The sequence below is a fragment of the Lethenteron reissneri genome, chromosome 21, assembly GCF_015708825.2.
Source record: "Lethenteron reissneri isolate LAM-NWPU_2019-01 chromosome 21, ASM1570882v1, whole genome shotgun sequence".
In the NCBI taxonomy this organism is placed as follows: domain Eukaryota; kingdom Metazoa; phylum Chordata; class Hyperoartia; order Petromyzontiformes; family Petromyzontidae; genus Lethenteron; species Lethenteron reissneri.
In genome coordinates this window covers 15915543-15934818 of record NC_083799.1, presented here as the reverse complement: position 1 = coordinate 15934818, position 19276 = coordinate 15915543, and the positions used below count along the sequence as shown (strand labels likewise).

Below are 19276 nucleotides of genomic sequence, written 5' to 3'. Positions count from 1 at the left end.
CCCCCCCCCCAAACACCTCCTCCCATGACCACCGCATGGCGTGTCACACGGCATACTCCTGTCCTGGAGGTTTCAGCGACTCTAAAACATTCCTTGGTGAGAAAAAAAGAGAAATGCCGCTCGCTGGCAGGTGTCACGATCGTCGTGTGTGCCGTGAAAGGGGGCTTCTTCACTCGAACGCAACGAGGGGGGGCTTGTTTTCTGGCAGACAAAGCAAGTTTATTTGTTTAAATTTGTTTAAAGCGATGACCTCAATTGTGGGGGGCTAGCATCGTTTACTTACGAAACAATGCACCGACCGTTGTAACATCGTGTTGGATGGGGAGGGGGGGCATGGTCTGACGTTGCTTAATGTTGTTGATTGACTCTTTGGACGAATGTGAAGCTTTCGTGATCCACAAGTGTATAAAATGCGTCTGCCGCTTCGGCTATTGGCTCGTAGCCTGATTCCAACGGTAAATTATTTCCACGGGTAGGCATTGGAAATAATCCGGGGTTGTTGGCATGAATATTCCCATTGAAATTCCATCTTGTTATAGAAACACAGCCGATCAGATAACAAATGTATCCCGTACGCACACAACCGCCCTTGCTACTCTTCCTGAAAAGAAAAAAAACCCCGTGTGAATGATTGTGGTAATGAGTGCACCTAAGTTTAGACGTTTGTTTATACAAAAATTGTATTATCCATTATCTTGCTGACTTTGGATAATTAAAGCTCTACTAATGGATAGCACATGTACTCTTGGTGCACCAGATGTAAAGCATCTTACTGGCTGCTGCTGCTGTGGTGTGGTATGTGGGACTACCTACAAGCTTGTGTCAGCAGATGCCTCATGAGAAACCAGCGCATATCAAACGGAATTCATATCCTGCAATTTAGTTTAATAATAACGCAATAATCTGTCGTCGTGATTTTTTGTATCTTTCTTTTGACCACTTTGTCTGAATTCCGAAATGACTATCCACCAATTTTGTTTTTTGACACATTGCCAAATGGCTGCACCAACTTCGGCGTTCAACCTTCGAAAATGACGAACACATTGTAGGGATCCATGCCCGCCTGTTACCCTCGGCACATGCGGTCTTCAAAAACACATCGATAGCGCATTCGAGTAAACAAAGCCATTGCCAGGACCTCATCGACTATGGACGCTTAAACAGCGTTAGACTTGTACCTCGTTATTAAAGATTAATGACATAAACAAAGCGATCATTTTTTTCCCGGCAACATTTAAAGCTGTAAACTGTGATATTTTCTACTATTTGTAGCCTCGCTGAAACGGGCATTTGGGTACAATAAAACAGGTGAAAGGAAATAGGTTTACTGCATTTTCTGAAAAGTAAATGGCAACTGGTAAAAAGGAACATGATTTAATAATGCTATTTAAACCATGCCTTTTTACGTGTACATGCTTGTGTTTTAATAGAGTAATACGGCATTACAAAACGCATATGGACATTTAAAACGTATTGCGCCAATTTAAAAATGCTATTTATATATGCATCGAACGTAATCAGCAGTTGGTGTGTAACAACATCACGGTTTTGAGCAATAATTACGGGTGACCTCCCATTGAAGGTTTTTTCACGGCTCGTCGACGAAACAAAAAGATTCAGCGATGCCACAGACGTGGGACCAGCTCACGCCACGAAAACGTGGGAAGAGACCCCCCCCACCTGCCCACCCACCTGCTCCCCCACCTACCCCCCCCACCTGCCCCCCCAACTGCCCCCCACCCCCCAGTGCTTGGTATGCACAGCCAAGGCCATTGCTCTGAACGGTATCTGATGAGGCTTCCGCCGCGATGCCTGGGAATTTGGTTTGGAGTCTGTTCAAAGTGATGCTGGTAGACGGGACTGAGACACTCCAGGCCCCCGAGTGAAAGTACAATTAGGAAGGCATTTAGTTTAATTGTCCTCACAATTAAGCCTTTGGGGCTGGCCTGTGGCAGTAAATCAACGCAGAAATGGCCCAACCTGCTGAGCAACGCTGCGGGCGCTACCTCGAGACTGTTCTGCTGATGCGTACATTTGCGTCGCAAGAATAATGTCCTCAGCATCTTTTTTACAGAGCTTACCATACTTATGATTTAAATTTAATTTAATCATAACTTCAATTACGGACATGCCTTTGTCGATTCACTGATGGATGAAGGCCTCGCCTTGCCAAGTCAGTCCTAGGGGTGGTGTTTGAGCCCACGTCACCATGCTGGTCAATGGGGATTGGTGGAGGGTTAAGCCCTGACCAGAAATTGAACTTTGACCACCAGGTTCATAGCGCGTGTGTGATCTCCTATCTCTGCCATTCTATCATCAGTCTTGTCCTGAAAATGCATCTCTTCACGATTATAGCTAGTGTCCGTGTTTACGAGCTATCAATGTGCACTGATTGAAATGCGTTGGAAACCCAAATTACCAATTTGAGCCTTCAAAAAGCACTCCATCCTCCGACTACCATCTCCTTATTTCCAACTCTAATGAATTGTTCTTGTCTAGAGTATAAGTCGAACTGTTAGAACCTGCAACATAGTTCTAAAGAGCACTTTGTTACTGAAAGGTCAAATGGATCGATAGTTTTGTTTGCCTTCTTACACTGTGACACGGCGCTCATAAATCATCGGTCATCGTGCAAAGAGACAGTCTTGGTGGATGTCGATGCCTGATACGGTGGCGAGGCGGGAGGGGGGGTTCTGCGACCAGTTTCATATCGTTTTTAGAAGCGAGAGAGCGTCACTTAAAAATCATCGTGATTTTAAATTGGGGTCGTTTGAGGTGTTGCTGGTTGAGATTGGGAGTGGTTTGATTATTATTTTTGCGTGCGTTGGCACCCGCTCAGTCGAACTGCCATTTGAATGTCGGTAACCCTCCACTCAGGGGGAGGGTGGTTACATTCAGAGCTTTCATTTCTAGATAGGATACCTTGGCCCCAACGTACTGTGCCAAGGTTTGCTCAGGTGTTTACCGAACACAAATGTGTCTTGCCAGAGGGACAGGCAGCATCCAGATACTTTTTTAATGGAATCTATTTATATGCCATCATCATCATCATCGGCCACGATGTATCCACTGCTGGATGGAGGCCTCTCAAAAACCCTCTCACGGTCTTACGAGGCAGATATCGATACGTGAATGCGTGCAACCAGACCTCACAGAACAGCCCTGCTTGTGCGGCAGATCTGATCACTTTTCGAGTTGGTTGCGAGTCATTTGGCTGATCGTGTTGGATTTTAAAGACTGTTGTTTGATTATATTTGGTGAGACGTTGAGGACGTTTCTGCCGTGGAAAATTGTTGAGTAAATAGCTAATTCTGAGAAAGCTGCCGGTCAGAGCGGGGATTTTTCGCAACAGCGGCCTCAGCAGGAGTTGTGTTTGAGAGATGATATCGGGTGAATGTTTATAATTGTGTGTGCCAGGTAGCAGTCGGCGAGGTCTCAAGTTAGCTTGGTCACGTTGCCAGGTATAAATTGTTACAGCTGGTTTGGATTGATATTTTGATTTCGCATGCACATATAAATCTATGGTAATTAAAAACGAATGTGAACATTGCCTCAACAATGTCGTGAAAAAAAGAATGAGATTAAAATTCCAATTTGCGGTTTGCATGTGCGCGGAATTAACCGCCATTGTTTTCGTCAACCATTGTATTGTAGATAGCAGCACGCAGTCCTTCATCACCTCGCGATAATTGTCTCGAGACGTGCTCTGGGTCATTTCACCTCCTCTCGCGTTTGCATCTCTCACGGGGGGGGGTAGGGGGTGTTGAAACCATCCCTAGCCAATACCAAGCTGCCCAGCAGGAGCCCCCCCCCCCTCCACACACACCCAGGCCTCCTCCCCTCCCTCCCAAACTCTCCCTCTCTCTCTCTCCCACCCTCTGAGCATCGTGAAAATGTGCGCGATTTCCCTGCGCCGCCCTGCGAAGCGCAACGCTGCCGTGTCTGCGCGCGTGAGAGGGCGCCGGCTTGCGGCTCGGTTGCGACTGGGGGCCGCTGTGACCCCTCGTGCCGTGAGAGGGGGGGGGGGGGCGTTCACTGTTGATTGTGACCGCTTCGGCAAACTTCCTCGGCTCACTGCGCAAGGTACAGCCGTGTACAGGTGCGTGCTGGCTAAGGGTCACGGGCGAACCCTTGCGCTGTTTTTGTCTCGTTTCCGACTTGCTTCTGCCATGCGTCTAAAGACAATAAATTGCGCGGTAAGGACGCGCTCGAGAACGCGTGCTGCGTATGAACGGTTGTAAACCTTGACGCGTGCGGTTGCACGATGGCTCACAGCAGCTTCTGTTTCATGAGCTTCTGCGCGTTGCCTCCCCGTCGCTCGTAAAGTCGTTTCTCTAACAATGCTGCGTTGGCCGTGTTGTGGCAGGAGGTGGAGAATCAAATCACAACTTCACACTCGCCACACTTCTTCACGTGTGCGCCTTGCGGTGCCGCTTGACGCCCGAATCTGCTATTCAGCACCGGTCGTGTCTCTCTCGCGCGCTGGGCTTTTCAATTGAATTTGCGAGGCTGTTCTCGCCGATTTGGGAAATGATGGAACAAATTGTTGAAACGGGACGTGCTTTCGTTAGCCCCTTCAGGCCAGTGAATGAGCGTTAGGCCACTGGGGCAGGAAGACATTAATATTTCGAGGTAGTGCTTGTTGACATCTGGTTCACATCGTCTCTTGTTTCTCCTCTCTTTCCTGCTCCCCCTCCTTAGCCAAGCAGCCAGGACATCCCCTCGAAGCATGTAAACTCGACAGTAAGTGCCTGCAGCAGTACAATAACCCTGTTCCATCCTTGAATTAATATGTTTTACATGTGGAATTCATAGCGGTGTTCCTTGTGTAAGCTGGCATATGCTTTCCTTAGTCTTTTTTTCTCGGTGCTGAAGATATTTACACTGAAAAATGTGGAGGGTGTTATTTATATATAAGAAATATTTAATTCTTTTATAGTCAGGAACACCCTTTTTTAACCAAAAACTCAACACATTCGCCAATAACGCTGTGACCCTTAAATTGGGGAGAAAATATATATTGTGTGACGTCTCAGACAATGACCCTTTTGCATAGTGCTATGGCCATTATTCTTATGAACCACTGGCAGCACAGCATAAGCAAAGTTTTTTTTTTTTCTTAAAAGTGTGCAACCCTCGCGTTTTATCTGCCAAATTCCGGCAATGGGAAACCGCAGAATTTGCCGTAGTGGGATGACCTGGTCGGCTTGTGAAGCGAGCGAGCGAGCGCTGCTGCACTGCGAGCCCGGAGGCCACTGCCGGCGTTCGAACACTCCTCATCTCTCGCCAAATCTCTCAAGGCGCCCCCCCCCCCACCTCTGTTTGTTTTCCGTCGGAGATAATGAGCTCCCTACACGGATCTTGATTAATGTGGCCATGGTCGTGAAGGGGGCGGGAAGGCCGTCGCCGCGGTTTGACACGCGCGCAGACCCAAAGGGCGACTCCATTCGAGCTGGACGACTGCGCACGCACCTTGAGACGTTCGTGGGAGGCGACTTACAGACAAATGTAAATGAGAATTAGAATTTCAGTCCGAGGGCTTCCACTTCACCTCTACACGAGTGGAGCAGAAAACGAGGACCTTTAATCAAGCAATATCCATTGCACGCTGATGTGCTACCATTGGTGTGGAATTATTTTTTAAAAATTGTAAAGTTTACAAAGTGAGTTTAATCATGTTGGAATGTGGTAAATTAATGCTGAAATAAACACGAGGAAAGTTCTCGTAACAAGGGCTACGTTTCTTTTCGCAGGCGTTGGTGACATCTAACCCTGAAGGTTTTTCTAACGTCAGGCGTAAACCAAGCCAGTAAGTGAGTTTTTTTAAATCAGTGCCTTTATGGCTTTCAGTGGGATCCACGTGACATAAATCTGGATTCTGCAGAGTACAAAAACAGCCGTTCAATTACCATGTTTTTACATAACTATGTGCTGATTTCCCTTTAAACGTTCCATTCTCTTTCACCTTATCTTGTCTGTTTGATGTTCAAAATAACATCCGAATAGTTATGATTATCAGGCAGGATACATCTCAACAGGAAAGCAAAGTGTGCATCTATGACGCTTTCTTGTGAAATTTGCTGTCTTGACGAAAACATATTTTGGAGAAACATTGCTAAAAACATAACATCTTAAGATTAAAAGACTTTTTATCTCAAAGGGATGCGTGTATTTTACAGACAACACACCTCACTCGTAATACATTCGGCCGTGTGCTTTTGTTTATATCACCTTGGCATTTCCACGAGCGCCATCTGTTCCCATCTTGTTCCGTCTGCAAAGAGCGTGTCGTAAAGCGCGCGGTGACGCACGGGGCGAGGCGCGACCGCCGCGCCGGCGTTCTCTCCGCGTGACGCTTTGTGCCGTGGCTTCCCGCAGGCCGTGCAGCTGGAGCGTGGAGCTGAGCATGGAGCCCGGCCAGGAGCTGGATCTCACCTACATCACCGAGCGAATCATCTCCGTGTCTTACCCGCCCGGCGGCTCCCAGCTGACGTACCATCAGCAGCTTCGCGAGGTGGCGCGCATGCTCAAATCTAAGCATGCGGACAACTACCTGGTGAGCGCACCAACGTCGCGCTCCACGCGTCCGTACAATTCCGGTGAATCACCTGAGCCTGATGAGGCTGGTTGTAATCACCAGCGAAGCGCCGTACTTAATTAGTAAATGTTCGTGGGTTTACTCTCCATCACACCGATGTGCTGAAGTAGTAACCAATATGGCACGTTTTGTTTACATGACAAACCTTACTAATTGGCTGTGTCGGGTGGTGGTGTGTTAACGACACATTTATAGTCACGCACTCGAAGCCCAAAAAACCACAGCTTTATTCTGGATAATATTGGTCGCGAAAGCCTCGGCGTTAAAACGTCCATAGAGATGGACTGGGTTGGTGTATGTGAGCTTCAGACGTCATCGGGACAGCCAAGGACACTTCGTGATGTTCCGTCTTTCATTTGGCAGAGTCGATCACAATGTTTATATGCTCATGTTGAAATGCGTGAGCCAGTAGACAGATGCAGGAGCAACCTGGTAAATATCTGAAATGCTGCTGGCGAATGATGTCAGTCGCACTGTTGGCTATTCTTAATATTCCATCGGTGTAGAAGGCAGCTAGCTGCATCTGCCATGCGATGTTTTTATGCAATTCAGTGTAGACGATTGTTTGCGGGATAAATTGAATCCAAGAGAATCTCCTGCGGATGACTTGATGTCCTATGATATTCTACATAGAGCTGGGGCCACAGTAGGAATATTGATGCGAGGCTACGTGGTATCTAGCCTGGCATTTAGCACAAAGTCTCTAAGTTTGGATCTCAGTGGGTCAAAGACTTCAACTGTGGCCTAGGTCGTCGCGTTTGGCTGGGGTGTGTGTGCACAGTTGAGACGTCTGTCAGTGAATCATCTCCACCGCCTGTGAGATACCACTCTTCCGGTTGAAATTCTAAGTTCTTTGCACTTAAGTAGCTTCGGCCCTCTTGTCGAATGTGTGCTACAAGAAGAAACCCCTCAGAATACAGGCCCTATGGCATGAGGTTCGATCTAAAATTGCTCATTTTGGTCTTGTGGCGGTGGAATTATCAAAAATAATGGCTCGTGCTACTCTTTATATGATGAATACTTCTTAATCCACCTATGGACGAAGGCCTCCCTCACCTTTTTGTAGAAAATGGGTTGCTTAGTTTTTTGACCATACTTCACCACGCTGGTCATTGTGGATCGCGGTCACAGTGGCCCCTCCACACGTAAGCAATTTACACGCAGGTATTGATTTATTTTGCGGCAAGTTTACGCTTGTATCACGAACGAGTGCAAATATTTTTTTTGTTTTTTTTTAGATTCTCAACCTTTCTGAAAGAAGGCACGACATTGAAAAGCTCAATCCGCAAGTGAGTACCTCGCTATCGTAAATACCACGTTCAGCACATCACAAATATCTCTGTTCGTTGTGGCTTACAACCTGCTCCAAAGGTCAGCATTTGCAACTTGCTTTCGGAGAAATTGTGGCAACAGAGGAAGTCAAACAAACATCAGCCTACTGTCACCACCTAAGAGAGACCCTGTTCCACCTCAAGCCATTGTTTTGAACTTTCTCGTGAGAGTTAAACTATGCTGGCATTACACGCTTGAGAGAAAAAAAACTCCCATCGCGCCACATGGATTATTCAACATAAAATAATGGATTTGTTAATAAAATCAACAACGGTGCACCGCTAAACGTGTGCCTGCTGTTTAAATTGACGTTCGATCGTTTATCGTTTGTTTCTCAGTCCGCTTGTCCCGGCGAGGGTCGCTGCAACAGCGTGCTGAGTAGAGCGGTCCAGACCTCCCTTTCCCTGGCGACAGACTCTAGCTCTTCCTGGGGAATTCCCAGGGGTTCCCAGGCCAGCTGAGCGGCGTAGTCCCGCCAGCGTGTCCTGGGCCGGCCCCAGGTTCTGGTTAAAGGGAATTGGAGTCAAGGCAGTGCCCTCCGTGTGCAAACGGACAACGTGCGGGGGGGGGGGGGGGGCGGCAGTCATCTTCACCGACAGCTCTCGAGCCAGTGCCGTGAATCCCTCATTCCTATGGCAGGGGTCGCCCTCTACAAAGCACGACCCCTGTTCGTTTCCCAGAGCGTGGTACTCATTTTGTTGACGTTCAAGGGATGATAGACGGGGGTTGACCCCCTTGATCACGAGTGGGACTTGAAGCGTTTTGGTTGCGAGTCGCGTGCACTCTAACCACGTCGGCATCTTGCCAGATAACGATTTGATTCCAGAAAGTACTTTCTGCAGCCCATCTGCTCGCAATAGGGTGTGGAATTGTAGTACGCCACAAGATAATTCATGGTCTGCTGCTGTGAAGCAGCATGGAGGGTGCAGCAGCTGGGTTACGTAATCGCCCGGGACACATTTCCACTCGGAGTGTTTACAGCAATGAATAGTTTTCTGGTATCTCTCGAATAATTTTCAGTTTTTATGTATGTATGTATGTTGAACTTCTTTCGCACTGTACGTAGCCAAACGTTCTTATCGGAGGTGTGGGGGAAGGACAACGAACTAAACGCAAAATGGAGTTTTAAATAAATGAGTTTTCAATCTTGATTTAAAAGTGTAGAGCTCCAGTGTAAATGCTGCCAGGCAGAAATAAAGGTTAAGAGCTCCTACCCTGGGTGTTGTTAATGCTCGGAAAACCGTGGCGTGGCAGGTGAAGGACTTTGGATGGCCCGACCTGCACGCCCCTCCGCTGGACATCCTCTGCAGCCTGTGCAAGGCCATGGACTCGTGGCTCAACGCGGACCCGCAACACGTCGTCGTCATACACTGCAAGGTGCCTGCTGTGCGCGTCGGTGAAGTGTCACCGCCTGTGAAACCTGGGAACTCAAAGGAGCTTGAAATACGATCCCTTTCACGGGCTTTGTTAACCGCACAATCAGTGTCTGTGGTTTGCTGTAAATTTTGAGGTCTGCAGGAGGACACCTAAAATAGGAATAGATTTATTGTCACTTTCATTTTGAACCTTGCAATGTCTTCAAATATTCACATGGGAGAAAAAAAACACTTACGTTACTTTATATTGCTTTGTCACGAATTGAGCGATGGTAAACAAACCATATTTTGTGTGCTTAATCAAACATATCCTTACCGTATACCATTGAATCTGTGTTACCTCTGCAGGGCAACAAAGGTCGAACTGGTGTGGTGGTGGCCTCCTACATGTACTACAACAGCATCTGTGCCAGGTACAGTGACAGCTTCTGAGACGAGCCCCCTGAATATGAAACATCGCAGCTTGCGTTGAGATCGCAAATCCTTGGTCTCCCAGGTTTCTTGCTGTGGTTTCCCACCTGATGATGATTGCTTGTGTTGCGATCGATTTTGGATTTTGCCCACGCTACCACTGAAACACTGCACCTTACTCCACTTGTAGAACTTGGCTCGAGCCAAGTAGTAGAGTCCTCTACTTTTGTTTTCTTAGGTGCCCCTTTCAAAGAGAAATGTGTCTTTTCATCGCGTTTTCACCGCCTTATAAATAACCCATTCGACAGACGGATGACCCAAATGCCATGTTTTTCATGTCACAAAGGAATTTACATTGATGAAATGTCCTTTGTGTTATGATCTCGCAGCGCTCACCAGGCCCTGGACAGATATGCAATGAAGAAATTTTACGATGACAAAGTCGCAGCTGTGTCGCAGCCCTCGCAGAAGAGGTGTGGAATTCTTCACCTGACATGCGCTCACTTGTTTGGTCGTTGTTGCATTTATTTGCATTTCCTTCAGCTCGTCTTATCTGACGTCGGTGATTTTGTGGCTTTTGCAGGTATGTCACCTATTTCAGCGAGCTCCTTTCTGGAAAAACCAAGGTGAACAACATGCCCCTCTTTCTACACCACATTGTGGTGCAGGGCCTGCCCAACTTTGAGGCCAATGGAGGTAAGCTACAGATGGAAGTGTTCACTGGGTTATTTAAAAACAAAAAAATATGCGTTCTGTTCAGTTTTTTTTACGTTTTATTGTATGATCAAGTTCTACCAACGTTAACGTCACTTCGAGGTCACTTGGAGTTTTGTCAAATCAAAGCTGTTTGTGTAAATGTTGTCTGCCCATGCGGCTCAGCAGTGGAGAAAGCACCTCGCAATCGGAGAGTCGCGTTTTCAAATCCTGGGTTGAGACTTAGCCCATCCTCTGTTGGGGTTCGATAAAATAAGTACCGGTTTGTGGGCAAGTCCAACGGTGGTTGTCCTTTGGATAGATTTGCTTCCATCACAGGAATCTGGAATTTCCACCGCTGGCTCGGGGCTGTTAACAGGAAATGGTCACCGCCCGGTGCTCAATTGGGAGAGAGCGGTCACTTTGAGTTTTTACTTTGTTAAAATTTACCAGCTTCCAAAAAACCCCACAATTGTAAATAATGGTCCGCCACTGTAAGCTAGTCAATCTTTGTTCCCTCTCTCATTGCCTGAATCATCAGCCCACTGTATATGTTTTGTCCATGAAAAGGCAGTGGTGAGTGTTTTTTTTGTTGTTTAATTATGGCTTTGCTATCATGCCAAACCTCATCCATAAATCAATACTCTGGTTTTGTAAACATGAAGGTTTGACAGGAATTTACATGTCTTATTATCAGTTTATTTTTGTATTGGCCATAAAGCCGGCACTGGTACAATGATGTACACTATCCGTGTCATGTCGGGACATCCTGCTGGCTTGATGGGGCCATATTTATCGTGTAAACACGGGGCAGAGTTCACAACCTTAGTAAACTTGTCCGAAAAAAATATATTTTTTCACTGGTAAAAACGATCGTAAATTGTGACTTTTGTGTAAAAGTAAATCTTGTGCCATGTTTTACCCATTACGGACAAAAACAAATGGGTGTAAATAGTTTCTTAATGTTGCAGTCATGCCCAAACTGCCCCGAAACATTTAACCTTATTTGCTTTGGAAGTGTCTGCTGGTAGAACTTGGCTGGAGCCATTAACGTGCTCCCCTGTTACAAATATCCCATATTGTTAGTGAGTTCCTGTTTACCGTCGCAGGTTGCAGGCCATTTCTCAAAATATACCAAGCCATGCAGCCTCTCTATACCTCTGGCGTCTAGTGAGTATGGCTAACTGCACGCATATTCCGTTTATTAAAATAACTCACGGCAGTGAGTCATGTGTCAAAAGTGATTCATATTTCCCTTGAGGAATTGTAAATGTCTGTTTAAAAAAAGAAACCGTCCTTTTTTTCTTGTTTTTTTGCAGCAACATCACAACCGAACATTCCAACAGTTTCTGTATTACAATCGAACCCGGGCTGCCCCTGAAGGGTGACATCTTGGTAAGTAGCACATTAATTTAAATTCTCTTCATTATTGATTTGGTCGGCAGATGAAAGAAAATAAAATCCGTCGTTGGGGATTTTAGTTTGTGTCGGCGAGAAACAAGAAATCTCTAATGAAACCCATTTTGTGGGCGCCAAGGAAATCGTGAAAACTTTAGGTTGAAAAGGTTCATGGAACCTGAGAAAATGGAAGACACCTCCAAGGGGTAATCTGAGTGGAGATCTGCCCCATGTCTAGGGGCCCCGTCACCATCCCAGCCGCGAGCCGGTAGCCCGACCCAGCCAGTCGCGCCACGGCAGGGCACGCGGCGATGGCGACATTGATAACGAAAGCCCCCCCGACACGATTTCCCCCCACCCCACCCGCCGTTATCCTGTCTGTCTGTGGCTGTGTCGCCAGTGCCTCTGTCACGCAACAGCAGGTAAAAGTGGCTCCCTATGCTCTACGCCGACTCCTTGCCTCATTGCCGGCATACTTTCATGTACAGTTCCGTATAGGTTTTCACGATTGAAAATCTGAAATGAAAGGGGCTTGTTCTGTGTGAAAACCACGTGTTTGAAATTTACAACTTGATTTACTTTTGTCGTCAACTAAACCATTGTGCAAGGGGCCGCAAAATTAATGCAACGCATGTGAAAATGACCCGGCCAACCGGCGCAGAGTCACAATTTAAGCATTTGTTTTGGATTATTTTCCCGAGGGCCTGTAAGCGGACCGCTGCGGCGTGTTCGCGTCCCGCTGCACCTGACCCTGAGCGAGTGCCGAGGAAGAGCGCAGGGGGAGAGAGATAGTCGAGGAATGTCAGGGCCTCCGACGTGTCGCTTCCATCATCGGCGAGGGAGATGGGGACAAGCGGCATTAGTGAAGCGATGCTCTCCGTGGCTCTCGTTTCCTGCTCTGGTCGCAGAGTCCGCGCTATGGGCCGGATCGGGTTACAGATAATGGAGCAAATGTCAGGAACGTCTGTGCTGGTTCACCAAATGAAGGACACGTTAGGAGATTGAGGCCTGTTTTACATGTGGGGTGATGACATGCAAGATCTGTGTTAACAAAGACTGCCTTGAAGGTGTTCACGTACACGTGTGACACTTTCAACATATTTTGCGTTCATCCATGTTTTACTTATATGTATGTGATGTAATTAACATATCTCAAAAAAATAATCTTCATTGGTTCAGCAATATCATGGAGTTCAACATATCAATATATTGCTACGAGTAAAATATATTACAGCAGAATGTTAAATACATCTGCAGCCACCGCATTTGTCTTTTTCCCCATGGCCAGAGGATGCTCCCAACAAACTTGTACGCAGGGCAAAAAATACTACGGCATTAATTTGGCTCGGTTACTTAGGTCAGAATAAATACTAGGGAGGGAAGTGCTGTTAGAGGCGCTCAATGCGGATGCGCGTGGATGTTGTGAGAGGGTCGGTATGGGGCCCTTATCCAGCCCATGAGCCATGGGAGGAGCAGTCGCGGGAGCGCCGTGCTTACACGCCGAGTAACAGCGCGCAGCTCATGAAAGGACACAGTGGCTTCATCTAAAGTCATGTAAGAGGAAACCTTTGCTTTTTTACAAACACAAGTGACAGATTTGAAGAGCCAAGATTGATCAGCACTTTCCCCCGGCCCTCTGCAGTCCTGAAGAGCTTTTGAAGTGACAGCTTGTGGAGTTACGGTGACATGCACCTGTACCCATGAGTAGTCCCGTTGAATTTCCCTCTATATCCATCACTCTTCTCGGGATTCCTGGTCCCATTTCGCATTACTCAGATTTTTTTTTTCGGGTCGACATTTAACAAAGAGCATGTTTATATTCTCAGCCGGCAAAGGTAATGATATATATTTTTGGTTTCTTTGTAACAAAAACAAATTGACTTCAGTATCATGGCAGTATAAGAACCGCCACTTGGTAATATGGTCAGAGAAAAAAAACACAAAGTGGCTAAGGAAAAAAAAAGTGTTGTGGTTTGAATCTCGCAAAAAAACATTCTTTCAACTATCTTGTTGGTACACCCCGAAAAATGTGGCTGTGACAGATGTAGCCTTTAGCCTCGCATTCCCTTCAGAAGTACTGTACGTTCAGCATGTGGCCTGCACGCTAGTGAAAAACACGTGTGTGGTGGTGGTGCAGCAGCGGCAGCAGCAACAACAGAAAACACCCCACAGCACCGGTGGTGCGAACAGCAATCAGAGCAGTTCCGATTGCTGTGGATTTGGAAAACGCTTGCGCCTTGGGTTGCCACCTGTCCTGGTTTGCCTCTTGCTAATGGAGCCAGAGCAAAATCTGTAAGTCTTCCGAGTGAATAAATAATCTCCTGGATAATTGTCAGCTGCGTAATTATACCACTGCAGCGATCAAGATGATGGTGGTTCAAGTGGCTCAGCGGTAAAGCGAGCGGCGTGCAATTGGAAGGTTGTGAATTTCAAATCCTGATTGAGGATCGACTCGGCTCATCATCCTACTGGGTTCGATAAAATGAGTGCCACTTCATGGGGAAGTAAACAGTTGTTGTTTTAAGGATAGACTCACCCCCGTCATAGGAATGTGGAATTTCCACCTGCTGGCTGAAGGCTGTAAACTGGAGGTGAGCACCGCCTCAATGCCCGTTTCAGCAGGAAATAAAACTTTTACTTTAACGGTGCATTCACAAGTGCTTACTCTTTGGTTTTTTCGGTAAAGTCACGTAGGTAAAAAATTAAAATAACGTCGTGAGTTAATTTATTTTATTTTTTCACCTACGTGACTTTACCGAAAAAAACAAAGAGTATGGATCCTTGCAGTCACGAAAACTTCAAATCACAAGTGCTTCTCTATTCTTCTTCCCATGATGCCCCTGTTTTTTTTAATTGTACCTCAGAGGTGGCAACTGCTACCTCTCGCCCCCTCCTCTAACGCGAAGTGGAAACAAAACAACAAAAAAAACGTGCCCCCCTTTTTTTCCTCCCCGCCCCCTCCCCCCCCGAACGTTCACGTGCGAAGGTCAAGTGCTACCACAAGAAGTACCGCTCGGCCACGCGGGACGAGGTGTTCCGCGCGCAGTTCCACACGTGCGTGGTGCAGGACTTCAGCCCGCTCGCGCTCGGCAAGGAGGAGCTGGACGCCGCCTGCCGCGGTGACGATCGCACGGCGAGCGCGCCGCCACTCGCGAACAAAACACCTCGCCGCCGTCGCGCCGCCGATCTGATACTGCTGCGTGGCAGTACAAAGGGACGCGAGGCGATGCCAAGTTTGCGTCGCGACCCTGCATGTCTTCTTGAAACTGATGGCGACGACGCGACGCACGTGGAGTTTGGCTGACCTGCGGAGGATAAATCTGCCACGGACCACTTTCCTGTGTTTTGTGCTCAATTCGCTCGCTAATTGCGTGGGTGTGTCTGTGTAGTGTCGCGGGTAGCGCTACACTGCGCTACGCTGCGCTACGAACCCAGCCACCCGAGTTAAATTCCCGCTCATGGCCAACACCGGTGATGATTATCTGATCCGATCCTCGGCCTCCCCTAGGTCGACTCAGCCACAAATGAGTACTAGGTGCGGTGTGGGGTAAACATCGCCACTAGGGAGACAAAGTTGGCCAGGCGTGGTGCTTGCCACCCACGTGTACCGTCCCGGCCTTCATAGGTGCTCGCTAACAGCATTTGCCCCAACAATGTGTTAAGGCTATACGGGGGATTTTTTGTCGTTATCTCTGTAAGCTTAAAAGTGTTCTATTTCCCAGTGCCGAGAATCGTGTGACGTGTAATTCGCTACGTATAAACCGATCGGCGAGCTCGCTTTGCCGTTCTGATTGTGTTGGGTACCATATTACGCAACAGCTCGCACAGCTTTTGTCACGGACACGTCTGTCCGCTAAGTTGGCGCCGATTCAGCGAGGGATTTTACGTCTGGCCCCCCTTTATTGTTGCTGTAGGTGCCTCCGTGCACAGTGGCAAGCGAGATCGTAATCACCGCCGTTCATTCACAACGGCTATTGTAGTTGCAAGTTTACACATAACTCTGCGGCAGAGACCAATACGGGCTAGCCAGTCCCCTGGAATGTAGCAAGCCGAGACGCGTGCAACATCATTCAAATGTGATGAGAAACCACGTGAAAGTTTTGACCAAATGCTTTTGTTGCAGATGAAAGATTTCCTGAAAATGGGAAGGTTGAGTTTATCTTCTCGCCGGGTCCAGAGAAGCCCCCAGGTAGGACATTGTTTTTTCACGTTTTTTTTACGGAACAGATAACTGCGGACAATGGATAAGGCGGGAGGGTAGTGCAGTGGTTAATGCTTTGCGCGATGATCCCAGCAACCTGAGTTTGATTTAAAGCCACAGCTGGCTTGAGGAGTGGACTCATTTGGTGCTGCCTGCGTCACTGGCCGGTAAGGTTGGGGGGGTCTGCTAAAACAACTCCGATGTTTGGCACCGCGTGAGGATGGGGAGGCCTTCATTCAGAAGTCTATTGACAGCAGGCTGTAAATTGTTAATGTATGTAAGTAAGCAAATCACCTTACTCGGTAACTAGTTATGATGATAGTGAACTGATCACATGATAAACCTGAGAAGTAGACTCAAGCATGTGGTCCATTTGGCTGATATGTATGAAAGAGCAAGCACATTAGACTTGCGTAGTGTGTGCGTATGTTGAACCTATTTCGCACCGTACGTAGCCAACTGTGCTAATCAGAGGTGTGCGGGAAGGACAACAAACAAAACACGAAAAGGAGTTCTAAAGAAATGAATTGTCAATCTAGAGAACGAGTTTTTAATCTAGAATGAAGGATAAGGCATTCAAACTCGGTCTCTCAAACTCAGCACAACACATTTTAGATTTCATCTTTAAAAAAATATTTGTATTCAGATTGCATGGCAAAGGCCACAAGTCGCTCCGATACAAAACTGTGACGGCTGCCATACAGCACCACAGCACGGCTGTGTTCATCCGTTCCCCACCCCGACAGTGAAAGAATGGCTTTTCTCTTTCAGGCAGCGACATGTATCAGAACGATCCCGAATTAAGTGTCGATTACAACACCTCGGATCCCCTCATCCGCTGGGATTCTTACGAAACCTTTAACGTGCACCGTGAGGACAGCGTTGAAGGTATTGAATGTTTCTTTTTTCTATCGCACGCATTCGTCGTAAGGAATTTGTCGGTATTTAAAAATAACACATTGGCTCTAGCAGTTTCACACTGCTACCTGCCCGCCACACCGCACAAGGAACTACATACATGCTGCAAAAGGCTGCGCATACATTGAATGATAAACCAACACAAGATGCTTGATGTGTTGAAGAGCAAAGGACATTTTTGCTGAAGTCTACGAGATCCAACGGAGATGTTGCTGCTCAGAGGCTCAACAAATGTTTGCTCTGGGTTGGTGCCCCCGAGGTTGCTGGCAGGCTGGTGGGTAAACGCCGACAAAGATTTTCCCCGTTCAACTGACCTGGCCCCTGCGCTGGGCCCCAGGAGGGAAAAGAAAGATATTTGTCGAGAAGTTCGCAGCTTTGCAGGATATGTACATTTTTCGTGCTTTTGCCTTCGTGGCCCGCAAGCTCCGGCCTAGGATAGTGCCTGACGGTGGCCTCTTTTCTCCGTTGTCTATGCTATTGATCCAGCGTTGATATCTTGAGCCGTAGGTATGCACAGTCTAAACTGCTTTTACTCGTCGCGTTCCCTTTCCGAGTGGAGCGCATTGTGTTGCTTGCGGCGGTCTCCCACGGACACAGGCGTTGTTGGCGGGCGAGTTTGCTGAAGTAGATGGCCGTAAATCTTTATTTTATTGAAACCGTACAATCGCCATATGACCCGCAGCCTGACTGCGTCCACTACTGCCTGGTGGACAGATTGGCAGTGGCCGTGCCACATGTTGCTCCATAAAGCTCTCGCACGCGATCCGCGTGCAGCCTGAAACTAAACTTTTTATTTTACCAGGTAAGGCTCATAGAGCTTTTGCTCTTTTTCAGAAGTGACCTGGCCACAAATGATAGCTCAACGAAGTGGCTTTTCGAGCGGACATTTCCAGCGGCCAAATTACTCTTAAGCGCATATTGATTCTAAATGTGGAGGGAAAACCCAGAGGACTTGCAGAAAAATCCACGTGGCCACAGGGATAACAGACACACTTCAGATCATTCAGGCGTCAGGGTCGGGGTCGGGATCGGGATCAAACCCACAACCACCTGTTTACCAGGTGAGGTAGTTAACATCTCGCCAAACGTGGCAGTCCTAGGTACGGCCAACCTTAAAAACAATCCCAATCTTCAGTGCCATTTGTGAGACCGACACCCTTAGCCAGGAGAGGTTTTGGTAAAAGTTAAAATTAACGTTCGTACTTTTTGAAGTTGTCCTTGATAGTTTCCACCTTTGTGTTTTCCTGCAAGCACAGCGTGGAGGCAGAGGAGGTGCTCATGTTGTGGAACGGCTAGCGTGTTTGTGGTTACTGGTGACCTGCTGTTGAAGTGTCATTTGTCATGGTCGTGTCGCGTAGCTCTCTGTGAGGTGTGTATTGTGGGGTCGATTGTGTCCCGCAGAGAGGGAAACGGCTTCGTTCTGTCGGATGTTCAATGTTTTGCGTGCGCCGCAGAGATGTGAAACAAAAGTCACGAGGTTGTGCCGTAACGTTTCTGAAAGTCAAAACATTTGCGTAACCAACGGAAGGTGGACCGCTGGACTTGTTAAACGTTTGAACGGTGATTTTTTAGTTTTTGTGGATATTTTTTTTCTACAGTGAATAGTGTCGTGTTATGTAACACAAATAGTATTTTTTTTACAGCTATGACTCAAAATAAACCTCGATGCTCTCTTGCGTAGCGCTACAGGACATAGCGATTCATAATCATACCGCACGGTAACTGTTTGTTTCTATCGAAGCCTCGCGGTAGGCACAACAACTGCTAACTCGGTAGTAACCGTGGGGATTATACTCTCGGAATTTGCAAGCTCCGACAGAATCAACTTAGGTTGTTAATGCTGATCTTATTTGGAAGCAAAAGATTACAAACGCATCATCGCTTGATTTAAAAGAATCGGGTTCATTCCACGTCTCTGGGCGTGATTCTGCCGAGGCGCTTGTCGGGTTTGCTGTGCGGCTGCCCTCTACCAGGAGACGTAATCAAACGTGCAGCTCTGGGCGAGGGGGGAAGGCTCCCCTGGGCCAGCTAATGCCACCGGCAGCTCTGAAGTGACGACCGCTCGGCACAGCAGGACGCCGCGGCGGCGGCAGTAGCTGAGCCCCCGCCTGAGCATTGTCAGGGGACGATTGCGCACGAGCGGACCAGCGCCCGTCTGGCCCCTCTGCTGCATCGGGGACTCCCGTCCTCCTCCCACGGCCATGCGTTTGTGGCGCGATGTCGCGGTGCAAAGAGAGGCCCCCTTTCAAATCCACGTCTTTGTTTTTCGAGCACGTCTACGAGGAGGAGGAGGACGCGCGTGAAGGCAGGAATCTTCCTGTCGCGAACACCGAACGTTGGTAAAATGTT

At 47.6% G+C, this 19276-nt stretch overlaps 1 protein-coding gene across 1 annotated transcript in view; it reads left to right on the top strand.

Annotated features, from left to right (window-relative positions):
• Positions 1 to 19276, top strand: part of LOC133345318 (tensin-3-like) — a 120898-nt gene that overhangs the window by 86406 nt on the left and 15216 nt on the right. The window contains 13 exon segments of the mRNA XM_061555979.1: positions 4702 to 4743; positions 5754 to 5809; positions 6379 to 6556; positions 7837 to 7887; positions 9185 to 9307; positions 9655 to 9719; positions 10107 to 10190; positions 10301 to 10413; positions 11520 to 11580; positions 11730 to 11805; positions 14795 to 14927; positions 15932 to 15997; positions 16781 to 16897. Coding sequence (XP_061411963.1) covers positions 4702 to 4743; positions 5754 to 5809; positions 6379 to 6556; positions 7837 to 7887; positions 9185 to 9307; positions 9655 to 9719; positions 10107 to 10190; positions 10301 to 10413; positions 11520 to 11580; positions 11730 to 11805; positions 14795 to 14927; positions 15932 to 15997; positions 16781 to 16897 — 1165 coding nt within the window.